This window comes from Aquarana catesbeiana, linkage group LG13 (assembly GCF_042186555.1).
Source record: "Aquarana catesbeiana isolate 2022-GZ linkage group LG13, ASM4218655v1, whole genome shotgun sequence".
NCBI classification, from domain to species: domain Eukaryota; kingdom Metazoa; phylum Chordata; class Amphibia; order Anura; family Ranidae; genus Aquarana; species Aquarana catesbeiana.
The window spans coordinates 7,153,387-7,171,412 of record NC_133336.1 but is presented as its reverse complement, the minus strand read 5'-3'; the positions used below and the strand labels follow the sequence as shown (position 1 = coordinate 7,171,412).

The window sequence follows — 18,026 nt, the reverse complement described above, 5'->3', positions numbered from 1 at the left end:
TGACCTCAAAGATATCCAGCTCTACACTGACAGCAAGGTAGTGCTAGGCTACATCTACAATGAGACCAGACGTTTCTATGTTTACGTCAACAACAGAGTGTTGAGGATTAGGAGATCCACTCGTCCAACACAATGGCGGTACGTACCTACTGACCATAATCCTGCAGACCATGCTACAAGAGCTGTTGCTGCATGTGACCTTAAAGACACAACATGGTTTACAGGACCTGCATTCTTGTACAATGCAGAACAGACCGTTCCTAAGAGTGACACCATTGAACTAGTAGATCCAGACTCAGATACTGACATCCGTCCTGAGATCTCGACATTTCAGTCTGCAACTTCAGACTGCCAACTTAAATCTAACAGATTTAACAGATTCTCAAAATGGAAGGCACTCGTTCAAGCTATTTCTTGTCTTATCCCTATAGCTCACTCTTTCAAAGGTGACTTAAACAGCTGTGACCGCAAAGGATGGCATCATTGTCAAAGGATCAGTTCAGCATTAGAGCTCCAACAGTCTCAGGATCTTATCATCCGCACTGTACAGCATGAAGCCTATGCTAAGGAGATCGACTGTATCCTTACACAGAAAACTGGAGTAATCAGTGCTCCCCATGGGAATTTCGCAACCAAAGACTTGCGCCAGACAAGTACAAAGTCTGGCAAATACCTTTTGGGACAGGTGGAGGAAGCAGTAACTCTCCACTTTACAGCCACATACTAAATGGCAAGACAACAACCTAAAAGGGGGAGACCTTGTTCTTGTTAAGGACTGTCAGTCCCAAAGAAATGAGTGGCCTTCGGGTCTCATCACCAATACCTTTCCAAGTGAGGATGGAAAGGTCAGAAAAGTAGAAGTCAAGATTCATAGAAACAAGGAGACAAAGTTGTTCCTCAGACCAGTTTCTGAACTAATTTTGTTGTTGTCATCTGAGGAATAAATAGTGGCATCTGATGATACCAGATGGGGAGTGTCATGCCTTCAACCTTTAAGGAAAAAAAAATATCTTCTGGACTTGGAATACCAACATTGTCCACTAGATGCCACTCTTAACAAAAGACTATTGATGGCAGTGTTCTATGGTTAATACACATTTCCTAGGAAATGTCACTAGGAACTAGCTCCACTTGCTATTACAACTCTTTAATCTTTTCCATTGGGACAGACTGCATGGAGCCAGCTGAGCCTGCACCACATGTTTCAGAGGAAAATCCTGATCCTTCTAAGGCAGCATCGCTGGTATGATAAAGGTTGTTTACCTGTATACCTAGTAGACATTTGTTTATGTTCATGTAATTCTTATATGTTCATTTATCTGTTTATTTCTAGTTTCACCATATCATACACGCACGTGTACATCCTATTCTTATATGGCCACCTCCTGTTCATTGTAATAAAGATCCAAGGTTACAGACAGTCTGGTTATTTTAGGATTTAAGGTTTAAACTGTATGTTGAGCTACATACACACCAGGAGCAAACGTGTAGCGAGAACAGAACACCCAGCTTTAGAAAGAAAACAGGACAATTTATCATTAACCACTTGCCGACCGCACACTGTAGTTTTACTTCTGCAGTGCGGGACGGCTGCGCAGAATCATGTACAGTGGAACCTCGGATTGCGAGTAACGCGGTTTACGGGCATTTCACAATATGAGTTGTTTAAAAAAAAAATTTAAATCCTGACTCACTTTGCAAGGGCTGTCTCGCAAGACGAGCAGGATTCATGTTGTTGGGGTGTGCAGTACCGCATTTGGCCAGAGGTGCAGGGGCGCTGGTGACACTCGGAGATGCTCAGAAATGCTCGGAAACACTCAGTTCCCGAGCGTCTCCGAGTGTCTCTGGCACCCCCGCACCTCTAGCCACATGCAGTACTGCATAGACAAGTAGTGGCTGTGAAACGGATTATCTGAGTTTCCATTATTTCTTATTGGGAAACTCGCTTTGATATACGAGTGCTTTGGATTACAAGCATACTTCTGGAATGAATTATGCTCGTAATCCAAGGTACAGTGTTACAGTGGTACCTTGGATTATGAGCATTATTAGTTCCAGAAGTATGCTTGTATTCCAAAGCACTCGTATATCAAAGTGAGTTTACCCATAGGATTCAATGGAAACTCAGATAATCCATTCCACAGTGACTGCTATTGTATGCTGTACCGCATGTGGCCAAAGGTGGGGGGGTGCCGGAGACACTCGGAGATGCTCTGAGACACTCGTAAACACTTGGAGACACTCTGCGGGTTTCCGTGTGTTTTCGAGCGGCTCCGAATGGTCTCGGAACGGCTCCGAGTGTCACCGGCGCCCCCCGCATCTCTGGCCAAATGCGGTACTGCACACCTTAGAGGCTTGAATCCATCCAATTACCACCCATTTATGGCACAGTCGATCGTTAGAATGAGTTACAGGAGAGAGCTTTGTGCATGTAAACCACACAAAGCTCTCTTCTGACAGCGGTGATGTGCCAGTTTTTGTTTCCCTGCAAAGCAGTAAAGCACCACGCAGTAAACATAGTTAAAGTGTAAGTTCACCTTTACAGAAAAATATGTAAGGTGAACTTAAACAGGACCCCCTCCATAGTTAAATACAACTATGTAGTGCGGAGGCTTACCTAAACAATCCATTCAATCTATAACCAAGTTATAACTTTCCCCATAACATTTTTGGCAGATCTAAAAAGAATGTATACTTAAAATGTAATGTGCATGACCATTTTAAAAAATAAACCTGTCAAGGAAAAAAACACAGATGCTGTAATCCCCAACCTCTCTGACAATGCCAGCTGCCCGAGTGTCATAATGATCCAATGGCATCAAAGCTTCACATCATGCCTGTGGGCCCTGCCCTTGCCCATTGCGACTGCCTGCCTTTGTTTTGCCTCCTGCCTGCCCTTGTCACACCCCCTACATGCCTTTATCATCCCTCCTGCCTGCCCTTGTCCCACTATCTGAAAGCCTTTGTCCTGCCTCCTGCATGTCCTTGTTCAAGAAACTGCCTACCTTTTGTCCTTCCTCCTGTTTGCTCTTATCCCACTATTTGAATGCCTTTGCCATGACTCCTGCCTGCCTTTGTTCAACCTTCTGCCTACCTTTGTCCTTCCTCCTGCTAGCTCTTTTCCCTTATTCTCCTTGCTCTTGTCCTGCTTCCTGCCTGGCCTTTTCCATCCTTCTGCCTACATTTGACCTGCCTCCTGCCTGCCCTTGTCCCAAATTCTGCTTGCTTTTGTTTTGCCTCTGGTCTGTCCTTGTCAAACCTTCTAATTGTCTTTGTCCTGCCTCCTGCAAGGGCAGGCAGGTCAAAGTCAGGCAGGAGGTGGTAAAAGGTTACCACCTCCTGTCTGACTTTGACCTGCCTGCCCTTGTTCCACCTTCTGCCTCCCTTTCTTCCTCCTGTTTGCCCTTCTCCCACCTCCTTCCTGTTCTTGTTCTGCCTCCCTCCTACCCTTTAGAATACTAGTCAACATCACAGCACTGCTGATGTCTGTCTTGGGCTGTCTTTCTCCTGTAAGCTAAATGAGTGTATACATGCTCGGCCAGCAAGTTCAATTTCCATATTCAGCTGGCATATGGCATGTCAGAATACAGATACATGTTATACAATTATATGAAAATGGTTTTTAAATTTGCATAAACATGTAAACAAAGTTTAGGTTTTTTTACATTGGCCTGCAGTGTTCTCCTCTTACGTTTTTCTCCATGATGTCCTCCATCGTTGTATGGTCTCAGCAGACAATCCTTGCTCTACCACATGGATCTTGCCCGGGTTAGCCATGGCGATGATCATGGATGCGTTATCCTTGTATGGAAGCTCCACCACTGTACAAGGAAGCTTTGTGTCACGGTAAATGTTGTACTGACCCGTTCTACGCATCATTGGAACATCCACCGTTGTGTTCTTATCAACCTTGAACTTCCGGGTACTTGTAAATGCTGCATTAAAAGTTTCCTGCCATTTTCCTAATAACATAAAACATGTATGTGTTTTAGATCCGATAAAATCTCTGGTGAATGGATGAATAAACTAATAAAATTATTTGATTTGATGCCCCAAATAAAACATTTTCGTGGCATTAAAGCGAACGTTTGGAAAAAAAAGCATATTCAATATATCTCAACAATACCGGCACATTTCCCATGTTTTGTCTCTTTAAGCCCTTCCCGCCTACCGGATGCAAATATGCGGCCTCAGCTTGAAGGGTTTGTACTGGGGTGATGCCTGCAGTTGCATGCATGACCCCCCCGTACCATTTTTTTAGAGCCGGCGGTTGGCTTTCTTGGGATAACAACCGATGTGGCTAAAAAGCTGCTTGGCTGTTATCCCAAGGATTTCAACAAATTCCTTAATTTGGAAACATCCGAATTAAAGAAAACCCATTTAACAAATTTTTCCGAATATTCGAAAATTTGTAAATTCAAAAATTCGGAAATTCAGAGATTCGGAAATAATAAAAAATGAAGCAGCTGCCTACCTATCATCCAGATACCCCACAGGGACAACATAATATTGCCAAAATTTGAACATAGAAGTGTCAATCATTATTGATTCTAGCATCATTAATCTACTTCCTAAAACACTGAAACCTCAAGCAGTGTTTTCAGCTCTGCCCAGTTCAACATTACTGGACTACAGAACATCTCTTCCCTCCTTAACTCCATTAATTAAGGGAGTGTGTTTTGCTATATAGCAGCAGAAAAATGTGCAGGGTTGACAACCCTGGAATCAACTGATATGTGTAGCACCCTTCTCTAGTTAGGCTATAAGGCTAAATTCAGTTGTTGGCTTCACTGTAATCAGTGTAAACAGTGGATCAATGATCTGTTTCTGTCTGGTCTGGGCTTTCTAAGCTGGGTGTCTGATTTCTCCTGAGAGAAGCTTCCAGAATATAGAGCAGGGAGAGTCAAATATTCAGATATGAATATTATAAATATTATATCACATATATATGATATAAATATATCCCGCCTCAGCCAATTCCTAGAAGGTGCCTGGGGAGGTGATAAATATGGAAGGGAGGCCTTACAAGAAGGTCTTCCCCTGCTAATAGGATCCTATTCTCCTGGCCTGCTGCCCCTGGAGGCAGCTGTAGTGAGATGGGAACTACAGTTAGGACCTCATCAGTAGCTGGGCCCGAGGGCTGGGAGAACATTGCTAAAGGATTTTGCAGGAGAGCACTGTTCTGAAGTCCTGGTATGGAGAAAGTTTTTTTTTATCTCCCCCAATGAGGAACTAACAATGGAAGGTGGCAATCAGCACCTGGGACATTGTTAGTAAGACTTACTGTCAGGATACTGACCCATCATGAAGACCCGCCAGTGCCTTACATGGCAGGAATGCAAGCTGGAGGCATAATGGATGTGCAGGCGCATGGGTATGTGCAAGTGCACTGATGTGCATGCTCTCAGCCTGGATTGACACCAAGCGGCCTTTATAAGGGAGCTTCAGTAGCTACCCTCTGTGATTGCTGGCTGATCTTCGTTTCTTTAGTGTGTTTGTTCCTGTGAAACCTTGCTGTGAATACCTGTTAACGACTCGGCTTGCCTGTCTTCTTTTTTTTTTTTTTTTTTTTAATACTTTTTCTTTATTTATTCATTAAAATATTGTTACATAAATAACAAAGCAATGTTAAAAAAAAATACATCGTGGACTATGGTGTCATATATTGTAATGTAACACTCTATTATTACTTTAACTGCTCGCTCCCACGCTCTCTACCCCTAACCACCCCCCACCTCTGCACCACTCGGTCTTCAACCATATAACAACTAAAGAGAAGAAATAGGGGCGTGCAAGATACTCAATAAAAAGAAAGAGAGATGAAAAAAAAAAGGGGAAAGAGGAAGAAAAGGAGAGAACAAAAGGAGGGCAGGGGGGAATGCTATATACCCCTCTCACCTTACAAGGGCTATCCCAACTTATCCAGCCAGGGTCTCCACATTCTCTTGAACTTTCTATAATTACCTTGTCTAATAAAAATCACTCTCTCGTTCCCTACTAATAAATTAATAGTCGCGACCCAATTCTCTACAGACGGGGGCTATGAGCTTGCCAGTGCAGAGCAATTAGTTTCCTCGCCTGAAATAGACATCTTAGCACTGCTTCAGTGGTGTCCTTCGGAACATTACCCCCCTCCATATTCCCCAGTAGGCAGGTCTTAACCGTCAGCTCAATTGCAGTCTTAAAGGTTTTGTTTATCCTATCTACAATCTCCATCCAGTATCTGAATAACTTTGGACATTTCCATAACATGTGACTAAAGTCCCCAGATGCCCTGCACCTAGGGCACTGATCATGTTGTCGCCACCCAAGTTTAAACATTTTTTTGTGGGTATAATATACTCTATGAATTAGGAACAGGTGGGATACCTTCTGTGAGGGAGAGATCGAGACGAGTGTTCCTTGTTTAAGGATCCCCTCCCATTCCACTGTAGTCATTGGCCCGACATCTCTCTCCCACCTCTCTCTACTCCTAGAAGAACCTGCTCGATCTATTGCTCTAGCTTCTAATCTGGCGTATAACCCAGAGATTAAACCTTTAGTTGAATCTAAGGTCATTATTTGTGCCAAGATGGGAATCTGGGTCCATTCAACTGTCTGCGACCTAAACTGCCTCTGGACAGCATGCCTGATTTGGAGGTATTTATAGAATGAATTATTTGGTAGATTAAATTCCTGTTTCAAATCTAAGAATGTTTTCTTAGTATTGCCCACATATAATTGGCATAGACGATTGATACCCTGGCTCACCCATTCAGTAGACCTCTCTATGTCTCTTAATTCAACAAGATTTCTATTGTTCCAATGAGGAACATATTCTGATATTCCTCTATATCCCAGTAGAACCTTCGTTGATTGCCATACTTTGCTAATTAATTTTATCGTCGGGCATCTATGGGTAAATGAGTCTGCCTCTAATGCCCCGTACACACGGTCGGATTTTCCGACGGAAAATGTGTGATAGGACCTTGTTGTCGGAAATTCCGACCGTGTGTAGGCTCCATCACACATTTTCCATCGGATTTTCCGACACACAAAGTTTGAGAGCAGGCTAAAAAATTTTCCGACAACAAAATCCGTTGTCGGAAATTCCAATCGTGTGCACACAAATCCGACGGACAAAGTGCCACGCATGCTCAGAATAAATAAAGAGATGAAAGCTATTGGCCACTGCCCCGCTTATAGTCCCGACATACGTGTTTTACGTCACCGCGTTTAGAACGATCGGATTTTCCGACAACTTTGTGTGAACGTGTGTATGCAAGACAAGTTTGAGCCAACATCCGTCGGAAAAAATCCTAGGATTTTGTTGTCAGAATGTCCGAACAAAGTCCGACCGTGTGTACGGGGCATTAGACCTCTATCAGTGTACTATGTGGGGCCCCCATCAACATCATCCTAGCGCTGGAATTCCCCCCTCTAGGGGCTTCACAACCCGCTAAATGCTGTAGCTGAGATGCCAAAAAATATGACCTCGGGTGTGGAACCGCCATAACCCGTTCTTTGAGCGGCAACTGCATCGTTTGTTAACTAATTCTGGATTGGCCCTTTTTCCAAATTAAAACCTTAAACAGGGATTCTATTCTTTTGAACCACTTTCGGCCTATCAAAATTGGGGAATTATGGAAAAAGTATAGTATCTGGGGCAGCCATATCATCTTGATTAAATTGCAACGTCCTGCTATAGATAGGGGGACTCGACTCCAGATATCTCCCTTATGTTTCAATTTAAGTAGTAGAGGGACTAAGTTATAATTAAGATAGAGATTTATATCGCTGGCAACCCAAACCCCCAGATATTTTAATTTATCTTTATTTATTTATTTATTTATAATTTAACTTTTAGGTTGGGAGTTCCCGACGGTATCTGGCTACCAAGTGGGTCTACTAGAAGCAAGGCCGATTTATCCCAGTTGATAACCAGGCCAGAAAATCGTCCAAACTCTCCAACCATTTGTATCACTGTTTTTAATGATGCTTGGACAGCTCAGAGAAAAAAAAGGACATCGTCTGCAAACAGTGCTTTCCTATCCTCTTCTGTCCGCCTCCGAAATCCCTGCATATCTAGCTTAGATCTAGTCATAACTGCTAACGGCTTCATTGCAAGAGCAAATAGTAAGGGGGACAGGGGGCAACCCTGTCTTGTACCTTTCTCCAACTGGAACAAATCAGAGTACTCATTATTGATTTTTATTTTAGTTCTTGGGTCAGTATAGAGTATTTTCACCCAGCTAATGAAGGATGGGCCAAACCCGAATGTCACGAGCACTCTGAGTAGGTAGTCCCACTCTAGGCTATCGAAGGCCTTGGCTGCATCTAGGGCCAAAATGGCCCTGGAGCCGCCGTTGTCAGTTGGAATCTGCGTATTCAAAAAGACTCTTCTAATGTTAATGCTGGTTGACCTATTCGGAATAAATCCCAACTGATCGGGATGAATAAGAGTCTGGATACATCCATTTAAGCGGGTTGCTAGTATTTTGGCCAGTATTTTTACATCCGAACATAATAATGATATTGGGCGATAAGAGGCTTCCAGTTGATCTTTCCCCTCCTTGGGTATAACAACAATAGTGGCTTCTGACATTGAGGTGGGCAGTCTCCCATTGGTTAATGCCCATCCCAGCGTCTTTAGCAGCTCTGGAAGCAAAACCTCACCATACCGTTTATATATTTCTGGACCTGTCTTCTGCCCGTCTCCTGATTTGACCCCGGCTTGTTTAACGGACTGTCTTTCTCTGATCTCCTGTGCATAACCCTGGCTATCCTCCCACTTATAACTGGCCTCCACAGCAAGGAGCTCTGTAAGAGAGAAGCATGTCAAACAAAACCAAAGAAATTTCCAAGCTCAACTTGCCGACCAGCCTGCAACCAACCAAATTATCCTGTCTGACAATATGCTTTAAAAACGGGGGTTTAGTCTGCACACATTTGCAATTACATGCGTAAGCTACAGAGTCCCATCAAGGCACACTGTTTTCTGTAGTCTTAACTCTAAATTTTGAGAGCCTCCACAGTGGAAGCACATGAATTATAATGGATAGGTAGAGGGCAGGTGAACCTGGAGGGAGCCCAACCCTCCTTAAAGGCACAGGGGCACACTGGACACCCAGCACATATCACTATGGCAGCAAATGTGTCCATTGCATTGTCTCAACAGTATTTAAACAGTACAAACAACTGGCCACTGCCCCACCTATAACTGGCCTCCACAGCAAGGAGCACTGGAAGGGCTTTGAGAGCTTCCACAGTGGAAGCACATGCATTATAATGGATAGGTAGAGGGCGGGTGAGCCTGGTGGGAACCCAACCCTCCTTAAAGGCACAGGGGTGCACTGGACACCCAGCACATAGCACTATGACAGCAAAGGTATCCACTGTGTTGCCTCACCAATGCTTCCATTGTGGTGGCTCTCAAATTTTTAAGTTGGGACTACAGAAAATGGGGTGCCTTTACAGGGCTCTGTAGTTTTTGCATGTATTTGCAAATGTGTGCAGACTAAACCCCTGTTTATAATGCATATTGTTAGACAGGGTAATTTAGTCACAGGCTGGATGGTAAGTTGAGCTTAGACATTTCTTTGGTTTTGTTTGACATCCCCTAGACTGAGCCTGTATTGTCAGTGTGCATGGAACTGTTCTTGTGACTAGCAGCTTCTGTGCTAGCAAGTAAGACCTGGGGTAATCTACAGCAGCCTCTCCTCGGGTAGCACTACATATATAATCATCTACTCCAGATCCTGTGGCTCTCTTCTTACCCTTAAACAGAACATAGTTGACCAGGGCCAACTTAGTATCTGCAGGAAATTCTTTGACGAGTTCCTTAATTTTGCCTTCAGTTTTATTCTTCACATATTCATTCACTTCTTTTGTAGCCTCTTGTGGGTCATTGAAATTGGTCTTCCTAATTTCAGCATGATAAAGATTCTTTAAATCATCTTCAAAGCACTTCAGCAAGGTCAGTGTCTGCTGTACAAAGAGGGCATTGCCGATGTCAACTTGAAGGCTGCTTTTTGGTTCATTCAGCAGATGGAGAAGAGTGGAATAAGCCTGGTGGAGCTCACTTTCTGTGGAGTTTTTGATGTTTAGGCTCAATCCTTCCAGTATTTCCTGGTGGGTCTTTGATTGGGCGCCCAACAACAGCATGGAAAAAGCAGAAGAAATACTGAAAGGTGACAAAACAATATTTTTGGGTGGTGAATTCTTGCCCTGAGAAGACACAGAGGCCAGATGCTTGAAGAAATTAAAGGCAAATTCAGTATTTCCTTTTACTGCTTCTTTTAGCGCTTGGGCTTTCTTTCCACCTTCGGTATCTTCATGGGACTCTTTAGATTTAGATTTGTGTTCATCTGAAGCAGTTATGACTGGGATGAGCAAAAGCAAAATTAGGAGGAACTTCATGTCTGCTCAGTATAGACGCTCACCTGCAGGTAATGACAATGAGTTAGTTGAGTCTTTGTTTTCAACCACCGATAAGACTAATGCCGCGTACACACGGTCAGATTTTCCAGATAAAAATGTGTGATAGGACCTTGTTGTTGGAAATTCCGACCGTGTGTAGGCTCCATCACACATTTTGCATAGGAATTTCAGACACACAAAGTTTGAGAGCTTGCTATAAAATTTTCCGACAACAAATCTGACGCACAACGTGCCACGCATGCTCAGATTAAATTAAGAAACAAAAGCTATTGGCTACTGCCCCATTTATAGTCCCGACGAACACGTTTTACGTCACCACGTTCAGAACGATCTAATTTTCCGACAACTTTTGTGTGGCCGTGTGTATGCAAGACAAGTTTGAGCCAACATGCGTCAGGAAAGATCTATGGATTTTGTTGTCGGAATGTCCGATCAATGTCCGACCGTGTGTACGGGGCATAAGTGTGACATGACACGATCTCAAGACTTCTAAATATCATCATGGAGGCCTTAAAATGTATGTCTGGGCAAAATAAGTAGAAAAAAAAATCATTAAATCTTTGAAATACATCCACATTTCCCAATGTTTTGTCACTTTAGAATGCTGCAGGTTTATTAAAATTGTTAATCTGTCAGAAATCCATTGGGCTCCCAACTTCCTTCAGTGAGCTGCCATTGCTGCCTCTGCTGCACTCAAATCCCTAGAATTGTTTTCAGTCCTTCCCAGTTCTCCCTACTGGACTACAGAACACCCCCCTCTTATGTTATTGAGATTGGGGGATGTCTGTAGTAGTCCAGGATAGGGAAAGCTGACAAACTGATTTACATTGGTAAATTGCAGTGGTGGGGTCTTGTTTGTACCCTCAACCCAACAGTCTTTATTATGACTTATCTGTGTCAGTAATACAATTGATCGCAAGCTCTTGCTCTTATTTCTTACTAGACTTCCCTTACAAAGAGGGTTTTTTAAGGGGCGGGGGGATTTTGGGGTTTTTCTTTTTTTTATTTGATTATATGTTGATAGGGCTTTTTTTAGGTTTAGGACACTCAAGGCTCAAGGGAAAAGCAGCCTGTAAATGAATAGAAAACTGGCTAAAACACCAAATTCAGAGAGTTGTGGGTAATGATTGTTACTCTGAATGGTCTAAGGTTATCAGTGGTGTACCCCAAGGTTCAGTGTTGGGACCCTTACTTTTTATTATCTTTATAAATGATATGGGGTCTGGGATTTCAGTCTTTGCAAATTACACCAAGCTATGCAGTGGAATAACATCCTTACAGGATTTCTCCAATTTACAATCCGACCTCAATGCTCTGTCTAATTAGGCAACTAAGTGGCAGATGAGGTTTAAAGTGGAGCAACACCCAAAAGGGGAAGCGCCACATGCCCCCCCCCCCCATCCGCTGCCACAATTGGCACCTTTCGTGGGTGAGGGTACCCGCTCCCACTTCTGATTGAGTTCGCCAAGCAAACTCAGCCAGAGGTTCAGCCCCCCCTCCTCCTTCCCACTCTGCCGGGCCATTCACAAAGCGCAGCATACTTCACGGATGTGCAGTAAAGAGACGTCTGTGAAGCTGCCAGGCCAGATATGATCTCCATGTATAAATACATAAGGGGGATATGATCACCATGTATAAATGCATATAGTATAGTTACATAGTAGGTGAGGTTGAAAAAAGACCATCAAGTCCATCAAGTCCAACCTATGTGTGTGATTATATGTCAGTATTACATTGTATATCCCTGTATGTTGCGGTCATTCAGGTGATTATCTAATAATTTCTTGAAGCTATTGATGCCCCCCGCTGAGACCACCGCCTGTGGAAGGGAATTCCACATCCTCGCCGCTCTTACAGTAAAGAACCCTCTACATAGTTTAAGGTTAAACCTCTTTTCTTCTAATTCTAATGAGTGGCCACGAGTCTTATTAAACTCCCTTCCGCAAAAAAAGTTTTATCCCTATTGTGGGGTCACCAGTACAGTATTTGTAAATTGAAATCATATCCCCTCTCAAGCGTCTCTTCTCCAGAGAGAATAAGTTCAGTGCTCGCAACCTTTCCTCATAACTAAGATCCTCCAGACCCTTTTATTAGCTTTGTTGCCCTTCTTTGTACTCGCTCCATTTCCAGTACATCCTTCCTGAGGACTGGTGCCAAGAACTGGACAGCATACTCCAGGTGCGGCCGGACCAGAGTCTTGTAGAGCGGGAGAATTATCGTTTTATCTCTGGAGTTGATCCCCTTTTTAATGCCAATATTCTGTTTGCTTTGTTAGCAGCAGCTTGGCATTGCATGTCATTGCTGAGCCTATCATCTACTAGGACCACCAGGTCCTTTTCCATCCTAGATCCCCCCAGAGGTTCTCCCCCCAGTCTATAGATTGCATTCATATTTTTGCCACCCAAATGCATTATTTTACATTTTTCTACATCAAACCTCATTTGCCATGTAGTCGCCCACCCCGTTAATTTGTTCAGATCTTTTTGCAAGGTTTCCACATCCTGCAGAGAAGTTATTGCCCTGCTTAGCTTAGTATTGTCTGCAAATACAGAGATTGAACTGTTTATCCCATCCTCCAGGTCATTTGTGAACAAATTAAATAGGATTGGTCCCAGCACAGAACCCTGGGGAACCCCACTACCCACCCCTGACCATTCTGAGTACTCCCCATTTATCACCACCCTCTGAACTCGCCCTTGTAGCCAGTTTTCAATCCATGTACTCACCCTATGGTCCATGCCAACGGACCTTATTTTGTACAGTATACGTTTATGAGGAACTGTCTCAAATGCTTTTGCAAAATCCAGATACACCACATCTACGGGCCTGTCAGAGAACTCACACAGCAAGCACCCGTCTCCATGCAGCAGCTGCCAATCCTCGTTCTGCTAATGCCAAGGTGCATGCACGGAACCATAGCCAGAGGCAAATGAGATCCAGGGTGGGCATGCACAATGGCACCTCTATGCAAATGCGCACGCGCGCTAAGGCGCGTCCGCGAGTGCCAAAGCTCTAATATGCTAACGCGCATGCACCAATGTGCCAAAGTGCTAATGTGCTAACGCGCATGTGCCAATGTGCTAAGTTGTAATGCGCATGCGCGTACGCACGTACGCTGGCGCCAATCCTGGCACACAGCACCCTATATAAACAGAGTCTGCCTAGCATCAGTGCTGGATTGTCTTCAGCGTGTTCCTGTGTTCCTGTTGTTACTCTGCCTGATTGACCCTGTTCCTGAAAACCCGGCTATCTTCTGACCATTCTCTTGGATCTCCCCTGCCTGCTGAACCTGCCTCTACTTGCAATACTGACCTTGGCTTGAACTTATGATTACGGCTCTGCCTCCTGATTCTGTACCCTGCTGCCCGTCTGTTGCCAACCCCTGCCTGTTCCTGACTACGGTTTTGCCTTCTGACTTGGTACCCCACTGCCAGCCTGTTGCCGACTCCTGCCTGTTCCTGATTCTGCAGTTGATCCTGATCTGGCTCCCGCTGAACAAGTTTGGTGATCAGTTTCCACATCTCCTCAGCAGAGGTTCCAATATCTCCAAGTTCCAGCCTCCTGCCTGCAGGCACCTGCACCCTTTCGTTGCCCTCGCACTCCCTGTACCCACCACCAGGGGTGCTTGGACCGGAACCGTGCAAGAGGCCACCCTCATCATTTCGGGCTCCGCTGTAAGGTACGTGACAGGGCCTTCCTTTATCTAGATGGCAACTCACCTCCTCATAGAAGGTTAATAGATTGATTTGGCAAGAACGATTCTTCATGGATCCATGCTGATTACTGCTAATGATACCGTTCTCATTACTAAAATCTTGTATATAGTCCCTTATCATCCAAGAGTTTACATACTATTGATGTTAGGCTTACTGGTCTGTAATTCCCAGGGATGTATTTTGGGCCCTTTTTAAATATTGGTTCTACATTGGCTTTTCTCCAATCAGCTGGTACCATTCCAGTCAGTAGACTGTCAGTAAAAATTAGGAACAATGGTCTGGCAATTACTTGACTGAGTTCCCTAAGTATCCTCGGATGCAAGCCATCTGGTCCCGGGGATTTATTAATGTTAAGTTTCCCAAGTCTAATTTTAATTCTGTCCTCTGTTAGCCATGGAGGTGCTTCCTTACTGAAGCCCCCCAATTCCCTTGTGAAGGAGAAGAATAAATTCAATGTCTTTGCCATCTTACCATCCTTTATAACCAGATGTCCTTCCTCATTCTTTATGGGGCCAATATGGTCTGTCCTCCCTTTTTTACTTTTTACATACTTAAAGAATTTCTTGGGATTTTTTTGCTATCTTTTTGCTCTCCTCCGCTATGTTCTATCTTAGCCATCTTTATTGCACCCTTACATTTCTTGTTGCATTCTTTATAAAGTTTGAATGCTGATGATGATCCCTCAACCTTGTATTTTTTGAAGGCCTTCTCCTTTGCTTTTATATGCATTTTTATATTGAAGTTAAGCCATCCAGGTCTTTTGTTTGCTCTTTTAAATTTATTACCCAATTGGATGCATTGGCTAATGCCCTTATTTAATATGCTCTTAAAGCAAACCCATCTCTCCTCCGTGTTCTTTGTTCCTAATATTGTATCCCAATTTTTGCCTTTTAGCAAGGTTTGTAGTTTAGGGAAGTTGGCTCTTTTGAATTTCAGTGTCTTTGTATTCCCCTTATGTTTCCTATTTGTGTGATTTATACTGAAGCCAATTGACCTGTGATCGCTGTTCCCTAAATTGCCCCGTATTTCCACATCCGTGATCAGGTCTGTATTGTTGGTAATCAGTAGATCCAGTAATGCTTTATTTCTAGTTGGTGCGTCTACCATCTGACCCAAAAAATTGTCCTGCAAGACATTAAGGAACTGGCGAGCCTTAGATAAATGTGCGGTTCCCTCCGCCCAGTCTATGTCTGGATAATTAAAATCCCCCATTATGATGACACTTCCCATCCTTGCTGCTAATCCAAATTGTGATAGGAGATCCGTCTCCACTTCCTCCCTCAGGTTAGGGGGCCTATGGCATACTCCCAGTATTATTTATTTTATTTTACATAAGGGGGATATGATCAGCTTTCAATTTGTGAGTGTGTGTCCTTTTTTAATTTTTTTTTCTATGTTGGTTGAACTAGATGGTCCTTTTTTCAACTAGATTAAGTATGTAACTATGTAACTATTGTGACATTATGAAAGGTGAGCTGATCGATGGACGTTATGTTTCACTTCGCATGCGTTCATGTGCAGGGAACTAAGGTGGAATCTGGTCCAGGTTTTACAAACCACCTTAGCAGGTATGTTCCGGACCAGATATTACAGTCCATTGTGTCCACCAACAGGTGGTGTAAATGAAGCAGGACTGGAGCAAAAGATTGCTCTTGGCCTGGGACTCAGGAAGCCATACCTGAGAGAGCTACTGATCTGAAGTTTGTTTTGTGAGAGAAAGAAAAGTTTGTATTATCTTTGTTTTGTGGGTGACTGGGAGAAGCCCTTCACCTGTGAGTTAGGAACCTGAAATGTTTAGTTAGTGCCTGGATGGCAAGGATTTATTTTCAGTTTTTTTTATTTTTCATGCAACCTTTTCTTTCTCTCACAAAAGAAACTTCAGATCAGCAACTCTCTCAGGTATGGCTTCCTGAGTCTTATGCCGCGTACACACGGTCGGACTTTACGGCAGACTTTGCCCGGCGGACTTTTCAACGTACTTTATGAATGAACAGACTTGCCTACACACAATCCACCAAAGTCCGTCGAATTCGTACGTGATGACGTACGACCGGACTAAAACAAGGAAGTTCATAGCCAGTAGCCAATAGCTGCCCTAGCGTGGCTTTTTGTCTGTCGAACTAGCATACAGACGAGCGGACTTTTCGACCGGACTCGATTTCGACGGATTGATTTAAAACATGTTTCAAATCTAAGTCCGTCCAACTTTTGAGAAAACAAAGTCCGCTGGTGCCCACACACGATCGAATTGTCCGACGAAATCCCGTCCGCCGGGCAAAGTCTGCCGTAAAGTCCGCTCGTGTGTATGCAGCATTAGGCCAAGAGTAATCTTTTGCTCCAGTCCTGCTTTATTTATACCACCTCTGTTTTATAATAATGGGCCTGACCCCAACAACACATAGACATTTTTTCTGTACAGTGACACCACCTATGTAGTGACATTTTCCTTCCAATGTCACTACTGACATAGGGGCATTTTTTTCCTTCCAGTAAAACCACAGGTGTTGGGACATTTTCTCTTACCACAGTGACAACACTGACACAGAGATGGTTTTTCCATCCAGTGACATCACTAACACAGAGACATGTTTTCCTTCTAGTGCCACCACTGACACAGCCCCATATTTTTCCATCTTTCTCCTGGGCATTGGACTGACTATAGCGTCTCTACCATTAGCTGCTGGCACTGGGGAGCTACAGTTCATTGAGAGAACCATGAATGCCAACATTTACTGTGACATACTAAGGCAGAGCATGATCCCCTCCCTTCAGAGACTGGGCAGCAGGGCAGTATTCCAACATGATAACCACCCCAAACACACCTCCAAGATGAAAACTGCCTTGCTAAAGAAGCTGAGGGTAAAGGTGATGGACTGGCCAAGCATGTCTCCAGACCTAAACCCTATTGATCATCTGTGGGGCATCCTCAAACAGAAGGTGGAGGAGCGCAAGGTCTCTAACATCCACAAGCTCCGTGATGTCGTCATGGAGGAGTGGAAGAGAACTCCAGTGGCAACAAGTGAAGCTCTGGTGACCTCCATGTCCCAGAGGGTTAAGGCAGTGCTTGAAAATAATGGTGGCCACACAAAATATTGACACTTTAGGCCCACTTAGGGGTGTACTGACTTTTGTTGCCAGCGGTTTAGACATTAATGGCTGTGTGTTGAGTTATTTTGAGGGGACAGCAAATTTACACTGTTATACAAGCTGTACACTCACTACTTTACATTGTAGACAAGTGTCATTTCTTCAGTGTTGTCACATGAAAAGATAGAATAAAATATTTACAAAAATGTGAGGAGTGTGCTCACTTTTGTGATATACTGTACTTGATAAAGAGGAGAAATCCTCTAAACAATTTGTCTGGTTCTTCATCACATGGATACCTTCTGGGTAGATGGGGCAGATGTGGACATTTTAGCACGGTGTGCTGTACCCACCTCTTTTAGTCCCAATGACCTTGTCACAGTCAGGGGTCAGGATCAAAGACCAGTAGCCATAGCAGCAGAGATGCTCCCATCGACCAGCAGGAATAAGCAAGCAAGCAGGTCACCATGGCGAATGACGCGGGCTCACCCAAGCTGCAGGGTCTAAGCACTAACCAGTCTTCACCAGCACTTCTGATGGTGGGAATGTGTTTTTCTGTGTGCTAGCACCAGATCACAGTCTGCAGGATCGCCCAACTAAGAGGTGAGCAAAACAGGGCCAAGTACTAGGTGTAGGTTGGGATCAAGCAGAAGTGTAGCCGAGGAACAAGCCAATGGTCGGTAATGAATGGTAGCAAAGATGTGGACAGCAGTGGAGATATTGGCAGGGAACAGCACAATAATCTGGCAAACAGGAGGTGCAAAGGCTTAAATAGGAAGGTAACGGGAGGAGCAAAGAGTTCAA

General features: G+C 43.9%; 2 protein-coding genes across 4 annotated transcripts in view; one reads left to right on the top strand and one right to left on the bottom strand.

Annotated features, from left to right (window-relative positions):
- LOC141117444 (serine protease inhibitor A6-like) overlaps positions 1 to 18,026 on the bottom strand; it is a 31,870-nt gene that overhangs the window by 12,973 nt on the left and 871 nt on the right. For both annotated transcript variants that reach the window (XM_073610307.1, XM_073610306.1), the window contains exons 2-3: positions 9,756 to 10,421; positions 3,692 to 3,962 (exon numbers count right to left, since the gene is read on the bottom strand). In XM_073610307.1, the coding sequence (XP_073466408.1) occupies positions 3,692 to 3,962; positions 9,756 to 10,398 (914 nt within the window). In that variant the 5' untranslated portion in view covers positions 10,399 to 10,421. The remainder of the gene's footprint in view (positions 1 to 3,691; positions 3,963 to 9,755; positions 10,422 to 18,026) is intronic.
- LOC141117443 (serine protease inhibitor A6-like) overlaps positions 1,118 to 18,026 on the top strand; it is a 99,797-nt gene continuing 82,888 nt past the window's right edge. For both annotated transcript variants that reach the window (XM_073610303.1, XM_073610302.1), the window contains exon 1: positions 1,118 to 1,243. The gene's annotated coding sequence lies outside the window, so the exon portion shown is untranslated. The remainder of the gene's footprint in view (positions 1,244 to 18,026) is intronic.